The 17,286-nt window shown below is 43.0% G+C and overlaps 1 protein-coding gene across 1 annotated transcript; it reads right to left on the bottom strand.

Annotated features, from left to right (window-relative positions):
• Positions 1-1,034: 1,034 nt before the first annotated feature.
• On the bottom strand, positions 1,035-9,305 carry ankrd40 (ankyrin repeat domain 40). The gene is made up of 5 exons (XM_071397084.1): positions 8,752-9,305; positions 8,100-8,248; positions 7,181-7,783; positions 6,673-6,854; positions 1,035-4,233 (listed from the first exon to the last, which is right to left on the bottom strand). The coding sequence occupies exons 1-5, from the start codon at positions 8,883-8,885 to the stop codon at positions 4,090-4,092; spliced, it is 1,212 nt and encodes a 403-aa protein (XP_071253185.1). The 5' UTR covers positions 8,886-9,305; the 3' UTR covers positions 1,035-4,089.
• Between the last annotated feature and the right edge of the window lie 7,981 nt (positions 9,306-17,286).

Consider the following 17,286-nt stretch of genomic DNA (forward strand, 5'->3'; position numbering starts at 1 on the left):
TGACTAGGCTGTTTAAAGTTGAACAAATTAATTACTTTTCGACTCCTAAATTGTGTGTGAACTAAAGTGATGTATGTGCTTCTGTAGGTTTTCTACCTTCGTCTGACACCACACTGAACTAGTCTTCTTCTCAAACCATCTACATAAAATCTTAAACCAGGCAGAATCATGTTTTCACAGGTATCTAGACTATGTACTGGGTGTACACAACATTAGGAACACCTGCTATTTCCATGACATAGACTGACCAGGTGAATCCAGGTGAAAGCTATGATCCCTTATTGATGTCACTTATTAAATCCACTACAGTCAGTGGAGATGAATGGGGTGGAGACAGGTTAAAGAAGGATTGTTAAGACTTAAAACAATTGAGACATGGATTGTGTGTGTGTGTGCCATTCAGAGGGGGAACAGGCAAGACAAAATATTTACGCGCCTTTGAATGGGGTATGGTAGTAGGTCCCAGGTACACCGGTTTGAGTGTGTCAAGAACTGTAACATTGCTGGGTTTTTCACAGACAACAGTTTCCCGTGTGTATCAAGAATGATCTACCACCCAAAGGACATCCAGCCAACATGGGCCAGCATCATGTGTGGAAAACTTTTCACCTTGTAGAGTTCATGTCCCGACAAATTGAGGCTGTCCTGAGCACAAAAGGGGGTGCAACTCTACAGTATATTAGGACGGTGTTCCTAATGTTTTGTACACTGTGTATCCTATTGTAATAACACCCCCCCCCGCCGACTCCCAAATCAATCTAGTTAAACAGTTTTAAAGCTTCATAAAATCATGCTTTTTGGATTAAATTTAAGCATGTTTCATTTTAAATGATTTACTTTGGGAGGAGAGCAAGGCAGTGAACAGTTACACCACTGCACTGGCATGGTTGATTCATGTCAACACTGACTTATCTACCCCCTCTAGTGGATCTTAGCAGAAACAGATGAGGTTTCATTTCACTTCTCTGCCATCTTCATAATTACCATCTCATCCTTTGATATAACCACCAATTTCAGACAAAAGGAAAGATTGATCAAGTTATCCACCATGCTTTATCAAAGAACAGGTGCAGGTCTTCACAATCAAACAAGTTAAACAGTGCCTATAAAGGAATTTATCAAAGGTACACAGGACATATAAAAATATCAGACTCTGAATGCATAGGTTAAGTTACTGTATTCTTCCTCTAGAACATGAGCAATCAATCAGTACAATGTTAGTCATCCATTTGCACAGAGCTAGTATTCATTCTGGAACATTCTAGAACACTGGTGCTCTTTCACCGGGCACAAAATGGCCGTAGCATTTTCAAACATCATTCAGCTTCTTCAACCAGGTACCTCTCAGTCTCGTGGCACAAGTTAGGAATACAACATTCTCTGGAGAGTCCATTTGACATGTTCAAGTTAGTCTTGTATTTCTTCAACATTTACACAACTCATTCAACACAGTAGATACTGTGGCTTTACACTTGGTTTCATCCTAGCTGCAACCTACCTTCACTTTCACCCCCATTGATAAACACTTTCCATACTTGTAGGCATCGATACAAACTAAAGACATTTCTCATTAAAAAAGGAAATGACAAATTAATAAAAATATATAATCATTAAAACATACTAAGACAGTCAGAGCTTAAGGTATACATTTGAACGGTAAACAATTAACGGCTTTGTTAGTAACTGACTGTTGATTGTTTATAAACTTCTGTAGTGGGTCACTGACTACCGTTGAACTGAATGTAATGTTAACCAGCATAAAGAACTGATAGGACATGTTAGGGTCTTAGTCTTCCTCTATGAGCAAACGTGTTTGTCACAAAGCATTTTAAGCAGTAATCTCATCAATCAATGCACTCTCATTCAGCTTCAATACTAACGTTTGCATTCTTTGTATGAATCGTCATTTATACTCAAATAAGTAGCAAACACCACAACTTGACAAAAGTCAAATGTAAGTAGGTTAAACCCGGGAACCCCTCAAGAACTAACATTTGATCTCTAGCTAGCTTACATGTTAATGTAGGTTATACGTTTAAAACGTTCTCACAGAGCAGTATGAATGTGTATTATGACAAATGCACTGCTTGGGGAGAAGCAACAGCTTGGGGAGAATTGCTGGGAAAAGTGTGATGAAGCACTCAAACATAACAGCTGTGTCAAACGTATGACACGGAAGCAATCCTCTCAATCTGTCCTTTGCCCACGTCATTCAGTTCGCTCCGAAAAACTAAAAACATTTCATACAGCAATTTTTTTTAAAAGAGGACATTTATGATTGATAATCTATTGTGGAGAATCAGACAATTTTTCTGGCTAGGTTTGTATTTGGTTTTGATCTAATCACAGTAAATGGAAGTACTTTAAGTGAAGCGATCCAGAAACGGTTTAACATACTCATTTTAGGGGAACCTCTACTTGAGCTGGGAATATACTTCCCCTAAAGTGAACCTAGCGGATTCTGCTTAAATCAATAATACCTGAACTCTATAGGAACGGTCTACCATTCAATTCATTCACAGCTAAAAGTGTCAGTTGAATATTATACCCAATAACTTTTACATTGAAAAGAACCCCTCACACACAAACATTCAACCAAACTGTAGGACATTTAAATATTGCCCCTGCACCAAAAACATGTTTATCTAAAGGAGTTTTGTTTCAGCAAGTAAACGTTGTACAATAAAACTAAATTCATAGAGCAGAAGCAATGAATCATTTTTCCACATTGGGTGTTTGATTGAAATCCAGACGGTGTCTGTGGAGCTAGCTAACCATAGCATCTGTTAGAAGGCTGTTATCTTCCAACTGACGAAGAGAGTTCTTTAAGAAACAGACCCACTGTCTTAACAATACGGATGAAACTTGAAGCATCTGTTTGCTTACTAAGCACATAAACAGTTCTACGAAACTAACAAAAACTTCTCAATTGGCAAGAGACACTCACACCCACTCCCTCTTAGATGATCAAACCTCAGTAGCACAAAGAGAGACAACACTCACACCCACTCCCTCTTAGATGATGAAACCTCAGTAGCACAAAGAGAGACAACACTCACACCCACTCCCTCTTAGATGATCAAACCTCAGTAGCACAAAGAGAGACAACACTCACACCCACTCCCTCTTAGATGATGAAACCTCAGTAGCACAAAGAGAGACAACACTCACACCCACTCCCTCTTAGATGATCAAACCTCAGTAGCACAAAGCAACATCTCTGTTAATAGCTCCATCAGGCATCCACCTAAGAACAAATAAACAGGGTAGTGCGATAACATGGGCAACCACTGAAAGAAAACTGGAAATATCACTGAAGTGTGGGAGTATGACTGAGTGTGTGTGTGTGTGTGTGTGTGTGTAGTCTGCAGCATGTGTGTGAATGCCAGTTGGAACGTCGGCAGCCACCTGTTATGTCCACTAAGCAAGCGGCAGTACTGCATGTTGCTGTGTGCAAGTCAGCTGTGTTGCAACATTGTACTAAGCCGCCCATGTTGGACTAAGAGCCATGGCTCTATATCAGAAGAGCTGTTCAAATGGCCTCTACTCTTCTCAACCCCCCCATCATCCAGGAGCCAAGTCCACAGTACATGTATGACTAATGCCCAGTACAAAGGGGTACAGTACATAAGTTAAGCCATCTAGGAAGACTGTCACTGTCCCTCAACGCCAATGTTCCACTGTAGCCCGACAACACAAACTAGAGAAGGAGGAGAGAGTGGGACAGAGGGAAGAGAAGAGGGGAGAGAGAGGGAAGGAGGCCCAAATTCTTCAGTATATAACTGAGGACATGATGCATGAGTAATCGGTTAGCGAGCGCTGCATGGGGACAGACTGGCAGGGAGCAAGGCAAGGACAGGCAGGGCGACCACGTTACCTAGCTAACACAACAGGATTTTTAAACAAACCCCAATAACGCTGCCTGAACGACACCGGATCATAATGCAATGAAATTGACTAATAACGATAGTGGCTATTACGGCCATTAGAGAGCTAGTAGGGTCCACATGGACATCAGGGTCTGTCTGGGTGTCTGTCAGGGTCTGTCTGGGTGTCTGTCAGGGTCTGTCTGGGTGTCTGTCAGGGTCTCTAGTAGGTGAGTCTGGAGGCCTTCATGTTGTAGCAGGGTCTGTCGGTGAGGCCTCCCGCCCCAGAGAGGAGTGCCAGGCCCTCAGCCTTCTCCAGCACCACCTCTAACTCCTGGAAGTCCTGCAGCCGAGCCACGTCTTTGTCCTGGGAATAATAAAGTTGCATTCAATAAAACATCTTTACTGATCACAAAAGGGCCAATTGTTTGTAGTGATTATGGTACAAAATCGAGTACATACATGGTTCATCACACACAGGACTTAGACATTAGGTGGGAGGATAGAAGAGACGTAAGTGTGTGTGTGTTTCACAGTCTTAGTCAGCAGTTGTTCTGGGATTACATAATGTGACAACAGCTCCCTTCATAACTGGATGGGTGACATTGTTTTCAAATCAAATCCACCCATGCAGTGCAAAATGGGACTACCGTGTGCGATGAAACACAATGTAGCTCAAATCAATTAACTTGCAAACATTATAAATCAACCCAAAAGTTTGAAACCATTGTGACAATGTACATTTTCTGTGGCCCTAACTCATAAGAAAAGAATAGAGCTGTACACCCACTCTCTCTCTCATGCAAATGATTTATTCAAATGGTAATAATGGGTGACCATCATTCCATCATCAAGCAGCCGTCATGATCAGGGTTTCCAACCTAACAGAACCTCGTGGTGCTCCAACCTAACAGAACCTCGTGGTGCTCCAACCTAACAGAGCAGCGTGGTGCTCCAACCTAACAGAACAGCGTGGTGCTCCAACCTAACAGAACAGCGTGGTGCTCCAACCTAACAGAGCAGCGTGATGCTCCAACCTAACAGAACCTTGTGGTGCTCCAACCTAACAGAGCAGCGTGGTGCTCCAACCTAACAGAGCAGCGTGGTGCTCCAACCTAACAGAGCAGCGTGGTGCTCCAACCTAACAGAACCTTGTGGTGCTCCAACCTAACAGAACAGCGTGGTGCTCCAACCTAACAGAGCAGCGTGGTGCTCCAACCTAACAGAACCTTGTGGTGCTCCAACCTAACAGAGCAGCGTGGTGCTCCAACCTAACAGAGCAGCGTGGTGCTCCAACCTAACAGAGCAGCGTGGTGCTCCAACCTAACAGAGCAGCGTGGTGCTCCAACCTAACAGAGCAGCGTGGTGCTCCAACCTAACAGAACAGCGTGGTGCTCCAACCTAACAGAGCAGCGTGATGCTCCAACCTAACAGAACCTTGTGGTGCTCCAACCTAACAGAGCAGCGTGGTGCTCCAACCTAACAGAGCAGCGTGGTGCTCCAACCTAACAGAGCAGCGTGGTGCTCCAACCTAACAGAGCATCGTGGTGCTCCAACCTAACAGAACAGCGCGGTGCTCCAACCTAACAGAGCAGCGCGGTGCTCCAACCTAACAGAGCAGTGTGGTGCTCCAACCTAACAGAGCATCGTGGTGCTCCAACCTAACAGAACAGCGCGGTGCTCCAACCTAACAGAGCAGCGCGGTGCTCCAACCTAACAGAACAGCGCGGTGCTCCAACCTAACAGAACAGCGTGGTGCTCCAACCTAACAGAACAGCGTGGTGCTCCAACCTAACAGAACAGCGTGGTGCTCCAACCTAACAGAGCAGCGTGGTGCTCCAACCTAACAGAGCAGCGTGGTGATCCAACCTAACAGAGCAGCGTAGTGCTCCAACCTAACAGAACAGCGTGGTGCTCCAACCTAACAGAGCAGCGTAGTGCTCCAACCTAACAGAACAGCGTAGTGCTCCAACCTAACAGAACAGCGTGGTCCTCCAACCTAACAGAACAGCGTAGTGCTCCAACCTAACAGAGCAGCGTGGTGCTCCAACCTAACAGAGCAGCATGGTGCTCCAACCTAACAGAGCAGCGTGGTGCTCCAACCTAACAGAGCAGCGTGGTGCTCCAACCTAACAGAACAGCGTAGTGCTCCAACCTAACAGAGCAGCGTGGTGCTCCAACCTAACAGAGCAGCGTGGTGCTCCAACCTAACAGAACAGCGTGGTGCTCCAACCTAACAGAGCAGCGTGGTGCTCCAACCTAACAGAACAGCGTGGTGCTCCAACCTAACAGAGCAGCGTGGTGCTCCAACCTAACAGAGCAGCGTGGTGATCCAACCTAACAGAGCAGCGTAGTGCTCCAACCTAACAGAACAGCGTGGTGCTCCAACCTAACAGAGCAGCGTGGTGCTCCAACCTAACAGAACAGCGTGGTGCTCCAACCTAACAGAACAGCGTGGTGCTCCAACCTAACAGAACAGCGTGGTGCTCCAACCTAACAGAACAGCGTGGTGCTCCAACTTAACAGAGCAGTGAACTGTTGGGCCATCGAGGTGTGTCTAGGAGAGTTCCTGCCTGCCCTGCATCTTTTATTAGTGGTGTCTGGCCCTGCCCTACCCCGGCCTGCTCGCTCCATTGAGCTGGTAAGTGGAGTGGAAAGGTAGCTGCAGCCTCAGGGTTCACAGTGCTAGTGCTCAGCCACTAGTGTTATAACCAGACAGTTTGAGTACCAGAGCCCCCTGAAACATCACCCTTCCGATGCATGTGTGTGTTTTTGTGCCTGCGTGTGCGTCTCTGCCATTCCATACCTTTCGTAGCATGGTGTTGGGCAGCTTGCGGATCTTCTCCACGTGTTCGGCGCTGATGTCCAGCTCGCGGCAGCACACCCGGAGCAGCGAGCGGTAGGTCAGCTCCTGTCTGTCCAGCTCCACCTCGATGAAGTCGTTCTCCCGCGCGTTGGGGTTCTGGATGCGCACCTTTAGGACCAGCTCTGGGAGAGACACACAGATACACCAATGAGATTACGCTAGCTACTTCAGTGTGTGAGATGCAGTAGAGAGAACACTCAGTATCTGGGGCACAATCAGGCACACACATGGGGAGAAAGCATTGGATAATGGGTCTGAAAGTGCAGAGTGGTGATAAAACAGGTTCAACATGCAATGGGATAAGCTCCAAAAAAGCTCTGCTGTTGACTCAAATCAATACTTGATCGAACACCACAACATTAGAGACAAACAGACGTCACACAACATCAACAGCACAACATCAACAGCACAACATCAACAGCAAGTGCAGTGTGGCGACCGTCCTTACCTTGCACATTGACAGGGAATGTACTGGTAAAGAAGAAAGGCTGGAAGGCAGGCATGTTACCCCCAGTACCCTGGCCACAGTTGAGCTGCTGAGGGAGGGACTGCTGCCGGGTCATAGATGGGTTAGCGTTAGCCATCTGGGCTTGGCTGCTACTGCTGGTGGTGCTGGGGGAGGGCAGGGGAGGAGAGCACACAGGCCCATTATGGGCCACCGAGTGTGGGTACTCCCCATGGTTGACCAGGTGGGGCTCCATGGAGAGGTCCATAGGCAGGCCTCCGTTGACGGTGAGAGACGAGGCGGGGCTCGGCAACACTCCGTTCTGCTGCGCCAATGGAATGAAGGCCCCCTCTCTCGGGCTCGGGGTGTCAGAGAGTAGGCTCTGCGGTTGCTGAGGCAGCTGTTGCTCGTGAGTGGGCGACAGGGAAGCTGAGTCGCTGTGTGGGTCATCTGATGAGTGGTCTCCATTTCCATTTTGGGTCAACTGTGCCAATATGAGCTCAGCCTTGTTGTCCATCTTACTGTACATGAATGGTGGGTTGGACAGGTAGTTTGGGATGATTGGCAACTCAGGCTCCTTGATTTCAGGCACTTCCTCCTCCTCAACTGTGAAAAAAATACATAAGACACTACATTGAACTGGGGAGAACCTTGAGCATTGACATGCCCAGAGCATGCTGTAAAAACCAAAACATAGCAGGTCCTGGCAGGAGCCTCCATCTATGATCACTACCCAAATTGTGACCCCTAACTATGAGCTATGAGCAATGAACTAGTGCTTAGGGGTGTCATTAGTGCTTCTAATAGTCATTATACCCAAAATACAGCTATTATACAGATATTACATGAACATGTTTAAGAGAATTTTAACACAAAAACAGTAATAACTGGGAGAGTGGTGATGTGATGATGGGACATTTACCTCCTAACAGTCTTCTGATTTCAGGCTTAGAGGTCAGCTGGACAGGCAGCTCATCTTTAGCAGTGAGGATCTCTTGGTCAGCGCCAGAGTTCAGCAGGTACGACACAACCGGTTTGTGGTTTCTCTTGCATGCCCAATGCAAACATGTCCTGAATAGGAGACAATGAATAAAGTAAGTCTCTGATCTGCTCTGGGATGATTTATAATGTTGATGAAAGATTGACATTGCATGATGATGACGCAATAAAACAATCAATGTGGGAACAGTCATTGTGACTGATAAAGTAGTTACTGGAGATCCAGATCAAGTACAGTGTTCACCGACTTTACCTACGCAAATATTTGCACCCTGCAGACAGAATTTACTAGTTAATTTTTATTGTCATCATAGTCAAACTTGAGAACCCACGCGGGGGTATATTTGCATCACTTGGAATTAAAGGAGATTGCCATCTAGGCACAATTGGATAACACACTATTCTTCTTAGGCCAGCATGAAATGGTGACATTTGACATGCCATTGCATAGAGCACGTTGCCAACATTGCGCAGGCAGCATTTTAACAATCAATCGATCAATAATCACCCGTCCTTACATGTTATTTATCAACTTGTTTAAGTTTGATATATATATATGTATTAGACACACTTACCACCCGTTTATTTCGTTTTGAGAGTTGACATTTACTCCGCTTTCCACTAAAATCCGCACCTCGTCGATGTCTCCAATCGCAGACGCCTCTCTCAAGCGCTCTTGCAATTCCTTATCCAACGATGTCGTTGACATTTTGTACAAATGATTAGTTAACTTAACGAGATCATGGGAGACAATAATTACTTAACAGGTCGTAAGAGAGTGACGCCTTGGTCTGGAAATAGCTGCCTAATTGCACTAAAAATAGCCGGCGACTAGGAGAGTGTTGTTAGCTAAGAAGCTAACGTTAACTGACTAGATAGCTAGCTTTACAGCTACTAGGTTCGCGCAAGATTGTTGATGTCCGTAACGTTAAGCTTGGCAGGAACAATATTTATCAAAGGACACCATCAATGGTTAGTTTAATGTAATATGTTGTTGCTGCACCGGCTTGTCAACTCTTTTAAATGAGTTTTGAAATTAAAAGTCCATTACATTGTAGCTGTTTTGCGTAAAGACTCCGACGTGCGCTGTCAACTATTCCTCACATATCGGGGACAGATTTGAGTGTAACAACAGTGGAAGAAAGTAGTATGTTCCTCCTTGCAAAATACGATTTATTTTAATTAGCTCTCGTAATAATGAATGTTACAATAACCCATGTGTTCTGTTGACATTTATTTACCTTGCACATACTTGTTTGAATGTTCAACTTACACTGTTTTGTGCAATATGTATATGTATGCTCCTTGTGGAGTCAACGAGTTAGCTGTCCAACAGGTCTAGTTACAGATTTTCTGGACGATATTCCGAAAATATGTGGTGTGTGTGTGTGTTTAAAAGTACACAAATTGTGTACACAGTACTTACTGAGAGCACCTACAGCAGCCTTGCTTTGTTCATTCCCACAAATAAGTATTTTTTTCCCCTCTAAACCTCCTTGAGAATTCGCTTGAACCAAAATCATCATTCTAATTTTTCAGACTCAAAACTTTATAGTTTGACACCACAGTAGACTTTGACCTCATCGACTTAATAGCATTATAATCAGGGGTGAGAGTCACTGATTTACAGTTATACCCTTTTCAAAGTTGTGGTCAATCAACTTTATTTGATTTCAAACTGATTTTGTGTATCAGAAAGTATGTAATGTGGGGGACCTAGTCATGGACTAAAGCAGCCTAACATTACTCCTTATAGTCCAAGGACCTTACATGTTCTGTTTAAAGGCTAATTTGGCTCTGGAAGTCAAAACAGCCAAATACTCCCATCTAAACGTGAATCAATTCTCAATTGCGGAACAGTTCTATATCACATAAAAATAATTTCACAACATGAAAAATACACACTTACTGTAAACTTGTTTTAACTAGGTATAACACAGTTGCAGCCAACAGTATTTTTCAGTGACAACACGTTTGTGGCATCAGTCTTCTGTTTACACACAAGCGTCCAGAGATGCAGATGGCTAATTAACACAAGTAGTACACTCGGGCCTTGTTCGAAAGGATCAGAACCGCAACGTGTCAAGGGTAAATTGTTACTTACTGACACAGAAATAATAATGAGTCTTTATTTATGATGCGAGGTGATTTGTATTATTATTATATTTTTTTTTTATTATTATACATTTATTTTTTATTAACAACAAATCAATACAGGATGTACATGGGAACACAAGTACATACATAATATACAAAGGACAATTGGGCTAGGGGGTACAATATCACATTACACAAGGACCTTAAGGGACATACATACACTTATAATTCTAACAGCTTTTTTGTTAGTAGAGTATTTAATTGTCTTAAAATACAGTTACATTTATTTTTGTAAGGTAAGAAAATGTGGTGTTTTGTTTGTAAATTTACGTTTGTGAATATGAAATTTGGCTCAAAAAATTATGAAATTAATTACATAAAATTGTTTCAGCTTATTTCTATTTTAGGTAAAGAATGCAAGCAGTACATCTCTGCTTTTGACTATCCACAATAGTGTAAAATCTTCATAAATGTGTTCAATTATAAATCTACTGATGTCTTGCCACAGATTCCTTTCATGAATACAATGCCAAAAAATATGCAACACCGTTTCTGGGTGGTCATTACAAAAGGTACAATTTGAGTTGATGTTTTCCTTAAACTTCTTCATATAATGGTTGGCAGGATAATATTTATGAATAATTTTAAAGGAAACTTCCTTAATTTTGTTAACAAGTAGGTATGTGTGTGGCAACATCCAAACTTTTTTCCAACAGATATTATCAATAAATCCGTTCTAATAAGGCATGACATAAGGTATAGATACAACATCATGCTGAAACAAGGTTCGTATCGCTCTGTTGTTGAATGGACCAAAAGAGAAACGCATCTTTCCTACTGATGAGTCAACAGGGTTAATGGAAGGTAGGCTCTGAGGGTCAGGTCTTGACATGTTCCTGAATAATAGGGAATGGCATTTAGAACAATTGCAAAATCTTTAGGTGTTACAGGGACCTTGTAAAGTGATAAGAATTCCGTAGAACTAAGTAAAAGACCCTCTTCATTTACCAGTTGGCTCACCAATAGGATATTATTTCGGAACCAATATTCTAAAAACAAAGAAGTATTTTTATACAAAAAATCCCAATTATTCCATATATAATATCTGTGTGGAGAAAAATGTTGCTTATAAATTAAGGACCATGACAAGAAAACCTGCCGATGAAAAGCAGAAAGTTTCACTGGAACTTTGTCAATATTATAATTGCAAACCAACATGAAGTTAAGGCCACCAAAAGTAGAGAAGACATAATGAGAAATACAATTCCACATAGAAGGGTCTTCTTAGGAATTGTTTTATCCAATTGATCTTAAAAGTATTACTTAATGTAGTAAAGTCCAGAAAATTCAGCACACCATACTCATAAGTGTTCATTACAACAGTTTTCCTAATGTAATGGGTACGGTTTCTCCACAGAAAGTTGAAAAGCATCTGGTCTATCTCCTTGCTTATTTTACCGTCAAGATATGAAGATGGAGCGCCATATGTTAGTCTAGAGATACCTTCAGCCTTGGTTATTAGGACTCTACCTTTTAAAGATAAGTCCCTCTGTAGCCATTGATTTAGCTTCTTCTGGGGTTTTTTAATAAGAGAGTTCAAGTTTAGTAAGCCTCTAGACTTCTGATCCTTTGTAATGGTTATGCCTAAATATGTAAGTTCTTCTTTTACTGGAATACCATCATATGAAGGTGTTACACAATCTTTGACAGCCATGAGTTCACATTTATTAATGTTAAGATATAGACCAGAAGCTTTGGAAAAGGATTGCATCACATTGATCGATATGGGAATTTGGTTAGCATCTTTCAGAAAAAGTGTAGTATCATCAGCCAGCTGGCTTATAATAATTTCTTTACCAGCTATGGAAATACCTTGTACAGGACTATTATTTAAAGAATTTGTAAGAAGTTTAAGATTAAGATTTACATTTACATTTACATTTAAGTCATTTAGCAGACGCTCTTATCCAGAGCGACTTACAAATTGATTTATTTATTAAGATTAATAAAAACAGGTACAGAGAGATAGGACAACCTTGCCTAATTCCTCTCTTGAACTCAACTCAACTCTAGGTGAGGTGCCATATTTCAATTTGATAGAGCTGTTATTGTATAGAGCGTTTTAATAGACTCACAGAACACCCCCCCCCCCTCCCCCAAAAGCCAAGTCTCTCAAGGGAGTGGAAGAGGAACTGATACTCTTCTGTGTCAAATGCCTTATAAAAATCTAAAAATAATATGAAGCTGTTCTCAGTTATTAGATCTGAGTAGTCAAGTATGTCTAATACTAGTCTGATATTGTTAGAAACATGTCTGTTCCTCATAAAGCCAGACTGTGTTTCATCAATGATTGCATCCAGGACTTCTTTAATTATTTTTGCAAGTAGTAAGGCTAATATCTTATAGTCATTATTAAGAAGACAAATTGGACACCAGTTATCGATGAGCAGCACTTCTTTTTGAGGCTTAGGATTCAGTGTTATTAACCCCTGACTCATTGTTGGAGGGAGAACATTGTTTTTAATACTCTCTAAAAAGACTTCAACACAATGCAGATAGCCCGGTTAGCCAATGTGTGGGAGCACTGGTTGGTCAGCCCAATTGAGGTAGTATGTACATGAATGTATAGTTAAAGTGACTATGCATATATGATAAACAGAGAGTAGCAGCAGCGTAAAAAGAGGGGTGGGGGGGGGGGTGGTGCACAATGCAAATAGTCCGGGTAGCCATTTGATTACCTGTTCAGGAGTCTTATGGCTTGGGGGTAAAAACAGTTGAGAAGTCTTTTTGTCCTAGACTTGGCACTCCGGTACCGCTTGCCATGCGGTAGTAGAGAGAACAGTCTATGACAGGGGTGGCTGGGGTCTTTGACAATTTGTAGGGCCTTCCTCTGACACCGCCTGGTGTAGAGGTCCTGGATGGCAGGCAGCTTAGCCCCAGTGATGTACTGGGCAGTACGCATTAACCTCTGTAGTGCCTTGCGGTCAGAGGCAGAGCAATTGCCGTACCAGGCAGTGATGCAACCAGTCAGGATGCTCTCGATGTTGCAGCTGTAGAACCTTTTGAGGATCTCAGGACCCATGCCAAATCTTTTTAGTTTCCTGAGGGGAAATAGGCTTTGTCGTGCCCTCTTCACGACTGTCTTGGTGTGTTTGGACCATTCTAGTTTGTTGTTGATGTGGACACCAAGGAACTTGAAGCTCTCAACCTGCTCCACTACAGCAACGTTGATGAGAATGGGGGCATGCTCGGTCCTCCTTTTCCTGTAGTCCACAATCATCTCCTTAGCCTTTGTTAGGTTGAGGGGTAGGTTGTTATTCTGGCACCACCCGGCCAAGTCTCTGACCTCCTCCCTATAGGCTGTCTCGTCGTTGTCAGTGATCAGGCCTACCATTGTTGTGTCGTCTGCAAACTTAATGATGGTGTTGGAGACGTGCCTGGCCATGCAGTCGTGGGTGAACAGGGGGTACAGGAGGGGACTGAGCATGCACCCCTGTGGAGCTCCAGTGTTGAGGATCAGCATGGCAGATGTGTTGTTACCTATCCTGACCACCTGCCGGCGGCCCGTCAGGAAGTCCAGGATCCAGTTGCAGAGGGAGGTGTTTAGTCCCAGGATCCTTAGCTTATTGATGAGCTTTGAAGGTACCATGGTGTTGAACGCTGAGCTGTAGTCAATGAATAGCATTCTCACATAAGTGTTTCCTTTGTCCAGGTGGGAAAGGGCAGTGTGGAGTGCAATAGAGATTGCATCATCTGTGGATCTGTTTGGGCGGTATGCAAATTGGAGTGGGTCTAGGGTTTCTGGGATAATGGTGTTGATGTGAGCCATTACCAACCTTTCAAAGCACTTCATGGCTACGGATGTGAGTGCTACGGGTCTGTAGTCATTTAGGCAGGTTGCCTTTGTGTTCTTGGGCACAGGGACTATGGTGGTCTGCTTGAAACATGTTGGTATTACAGACTCAATCAGGGACATGTTGAAAATGTCAGTGAAGACACCTGCCAGTTGGTCAGCACATGCCCGGAGCACAGGTCCTGGTAATCCGTCTGGCCCCGCAGCCTTGTGTATGTTGACCTGTTTAAAGGTCTTACTCACATCGGCTACAGAGAGGGTGATCACACAGTCGTCCGGAACAGCTGATGCTCTCATGCATACCTCAGTGTTGCTTGCCTCGAAGCGAGCATAGAAGTGATTTAGCTCGTCTGGTAGGCTTGTGTCACTGGGCAGCTCGTAGCTGTGCTTCCCTTTGTAGTCTGTAATAGTTTGCAAGCCCTGCCACATAAGACGAGCGTCGGAGCCGGTGTAGTATGATTCAATCTTAGCCCCATATTGACGCTTTGCCTGTTTGATGGTTCGTCGCAGGGCATAGCAGGACTTCTTGTAAGCTTCCGGGTTAGAGTCCCGCACCTTGAAAGCGGCAGCTCTACCCTTTAGCTCAGTGCGAATGTTGCCTGTAATCCATGGCTTCTGGTTGGGGTATGTACATACAGTCACTGTGGGGACGACGTCCTTGATGCACTTATTGATAAAGCCAGTGACTGATGTGGTGTACTCCTCAATGCCATCGGAAGAATCCCGGAACATGTTCTAGTCTGTGATAGCAAAACAGTTTTGTAGTTTAGCATCTGCTTCATATGAACACTTTTTTAGAGACCGAGTCACTGGTGCTTCCTGCTTTAATTTTTGCTTGTAAGCAGGAATCAGGAGGATAGAGTTGTGGTCGGATTTACCAAATGGATGGCGAGGCGTGTGTGTGGAGTACAGGTGATCTATAATTTTTTCCCCTCTGGTTGCACATTTAACATGTTGATAGAAATTTGGTAGAACTGATTTCGTGCATTAAAGTCTCCGGCCACTAGGAGCGCCGCCTCTGGGTGAGTGGTTTCCTGTTTACTTATTTCCTTATACAGCTGACAGAGTGCAGTCTTAGTGCCAGCATCTGTCTGTGGTGGTAAATAAACAGCCACGAAAAGTATAGCTGAAAACTTTCTAGGCAAGTAGTGTGGCCTGCAATTTATCACAATATACTCTACTTCAGGCGAGCAAAATCTAGAGACTTCCTTAGATTTCATGCACCAGCTGTTGTTTACAAATATGCACAGACTGTCACCCCTCGTTTTACCGGAGTGTGCTGTTCTATCTTGCCGGTGCAGCGTATATCCCGCTAGCTGAATTTCCATGTCGTCATTCAGCCACGATTCCGTGAAACATAGGATTGTCATGACGTTGGCCTGTGGGTAAGGTTTATGACCCCCCCCCCCCATAAATACCTTTGTTAAACATAGAGAGTCTGGGAACATCAAACAAGTGGGGGGAAAGGAACCATATTTCGGTAATAGAACCAGTTGAAAATATGCCTTGGTACTTAATGAATATGATGTCAGTTCGGTTGTCATCTGAGACATTATGACTGATGACAGGACGACATAAACTGTATCTAGGAAAGTCTACACATTATAGTTATCAGGTTCACATGGAATTGTTGTGCAATTCAAATGTTTAAATATAAAATTATTTGTGAAAAGATTAAATGTAATTTTAGCTTCCAAATTAGAGATTTGGGTTTTCATAAGGTTAGGGCTCTGCTAAATCAGTGGCCCACCACTGTGAAGAGACACGAGTTATAAACTATGAAACACACCCTTCTCTCCCTCCACTATATGGCGAAAATGTAACCTCCTGTTCCGGGTACATTAGGATGACGGTCCGATGTCAGAAGGATTCAGATAATAACTACAGAACGAAGCCAACCTCAGCGTGAGCTTTGGTTGCGAATGGTATGAACTTTAAACTCTTATTCGCTACAGAAGTGATACCTCCTAGCCGTTGAGTTAGCAGCGGCCGCTGTAAACGTGGGCTAGGAGAGGACAGACAGAGTATCCCGTCTACCACACAACGACGACACTACAACGTTTCCCGTTCACCACCAGAGACACTCTTCAAAGGACAATTGAAGCGCAGCTCAAAGTAAATATTTATTGCATTTTCCTTTTCCAAATGGGCGGTAATTTAGAATGCATAGGATACTGTATTTATGATAGCACAGCTTCTCCCTTTGTTCCTCAGTCTTCCCGCTCTTTCACTCAAACCCAACCCCCTTTCCTTTGTGTAACCAGCTGTCATATCTGCTCCGTCCGCTAGGGACGTTTTCCTTTATGACGTAATTTGTAATCAATGTATGGTTCATTCTGTGTATATGTAATTCTGTGTGATTAGCTAGGTATTTAGTAAATAAATAATTAAACCCAATTTTGTATTGCTGATTCAACTTGTTAGCCAGGGTTCATGAAGATAACCAAGAATTTACAACTTTCAGATGAGACTGAAATAAGGTGACGATTAATATTGACTGCTATTGATGTAAAATATTACTAGGTCTTTAAGAGTTTATTCTGAAGATAACTGCTCTATAAATATTATTTCGTGGTGCCCCAACTTTCTAGTTAATTACATTTGCATGATTAGCTCAATCAGGTAATATTAATTACAGAGAAAGGATTTTATAGAATAGCATGTCATATCACTTAATCCGGCATAGCCAAAGACACGACAGGATATTACAGTTTTTGATGTCCCGTTGGTAGGATATTCGTGATCGTACCTCGTCTAATTTATTGTCCAATGATTGCACGTTGGCGTTGGCGACCAGCTCTTTGTCCTCTGTACCTGCGTCGCTTCCTCTTGCAAATAACGGGGATGTCGGCCCTGTGGGGTGTTTGGAGAATGTCTTGTGCGTCGGCCTTGTTGTAGAAATAGTGTTATTTGGATAGTGTTATTTGTAGAGTGAAATTTCTCAAGTCTAAAGAAATAGGATAAATTCTGTTCTCCCTCAATCCATTTTTTCCTAGATCTAATAAAGGCTCCTTCTGCTTTTAATCTATATATATTATCCAGTTGATTTAATCTATATATATTATCCAGTTTATTTCATCTCTATATATTATCCAGTTTATTTAATCTATATATATTATCCAGTTTATTTAATATATATTATCCAGTTTATTTAACCTAT

This window comes from Salvelinus alpinus, chromosome 1 (genome assembly GCF_045679555.1).
Source record: "Salvelinus alpinus chromosome 1, SLU_Salpinus.1, whole genome shotgun sequence".
NCBI lineage: Eukaryota > Metazoa > Chordata > Actinopteri > Salmoniformes > Salmonidae > Salvelinus > Salvelinus alpinus.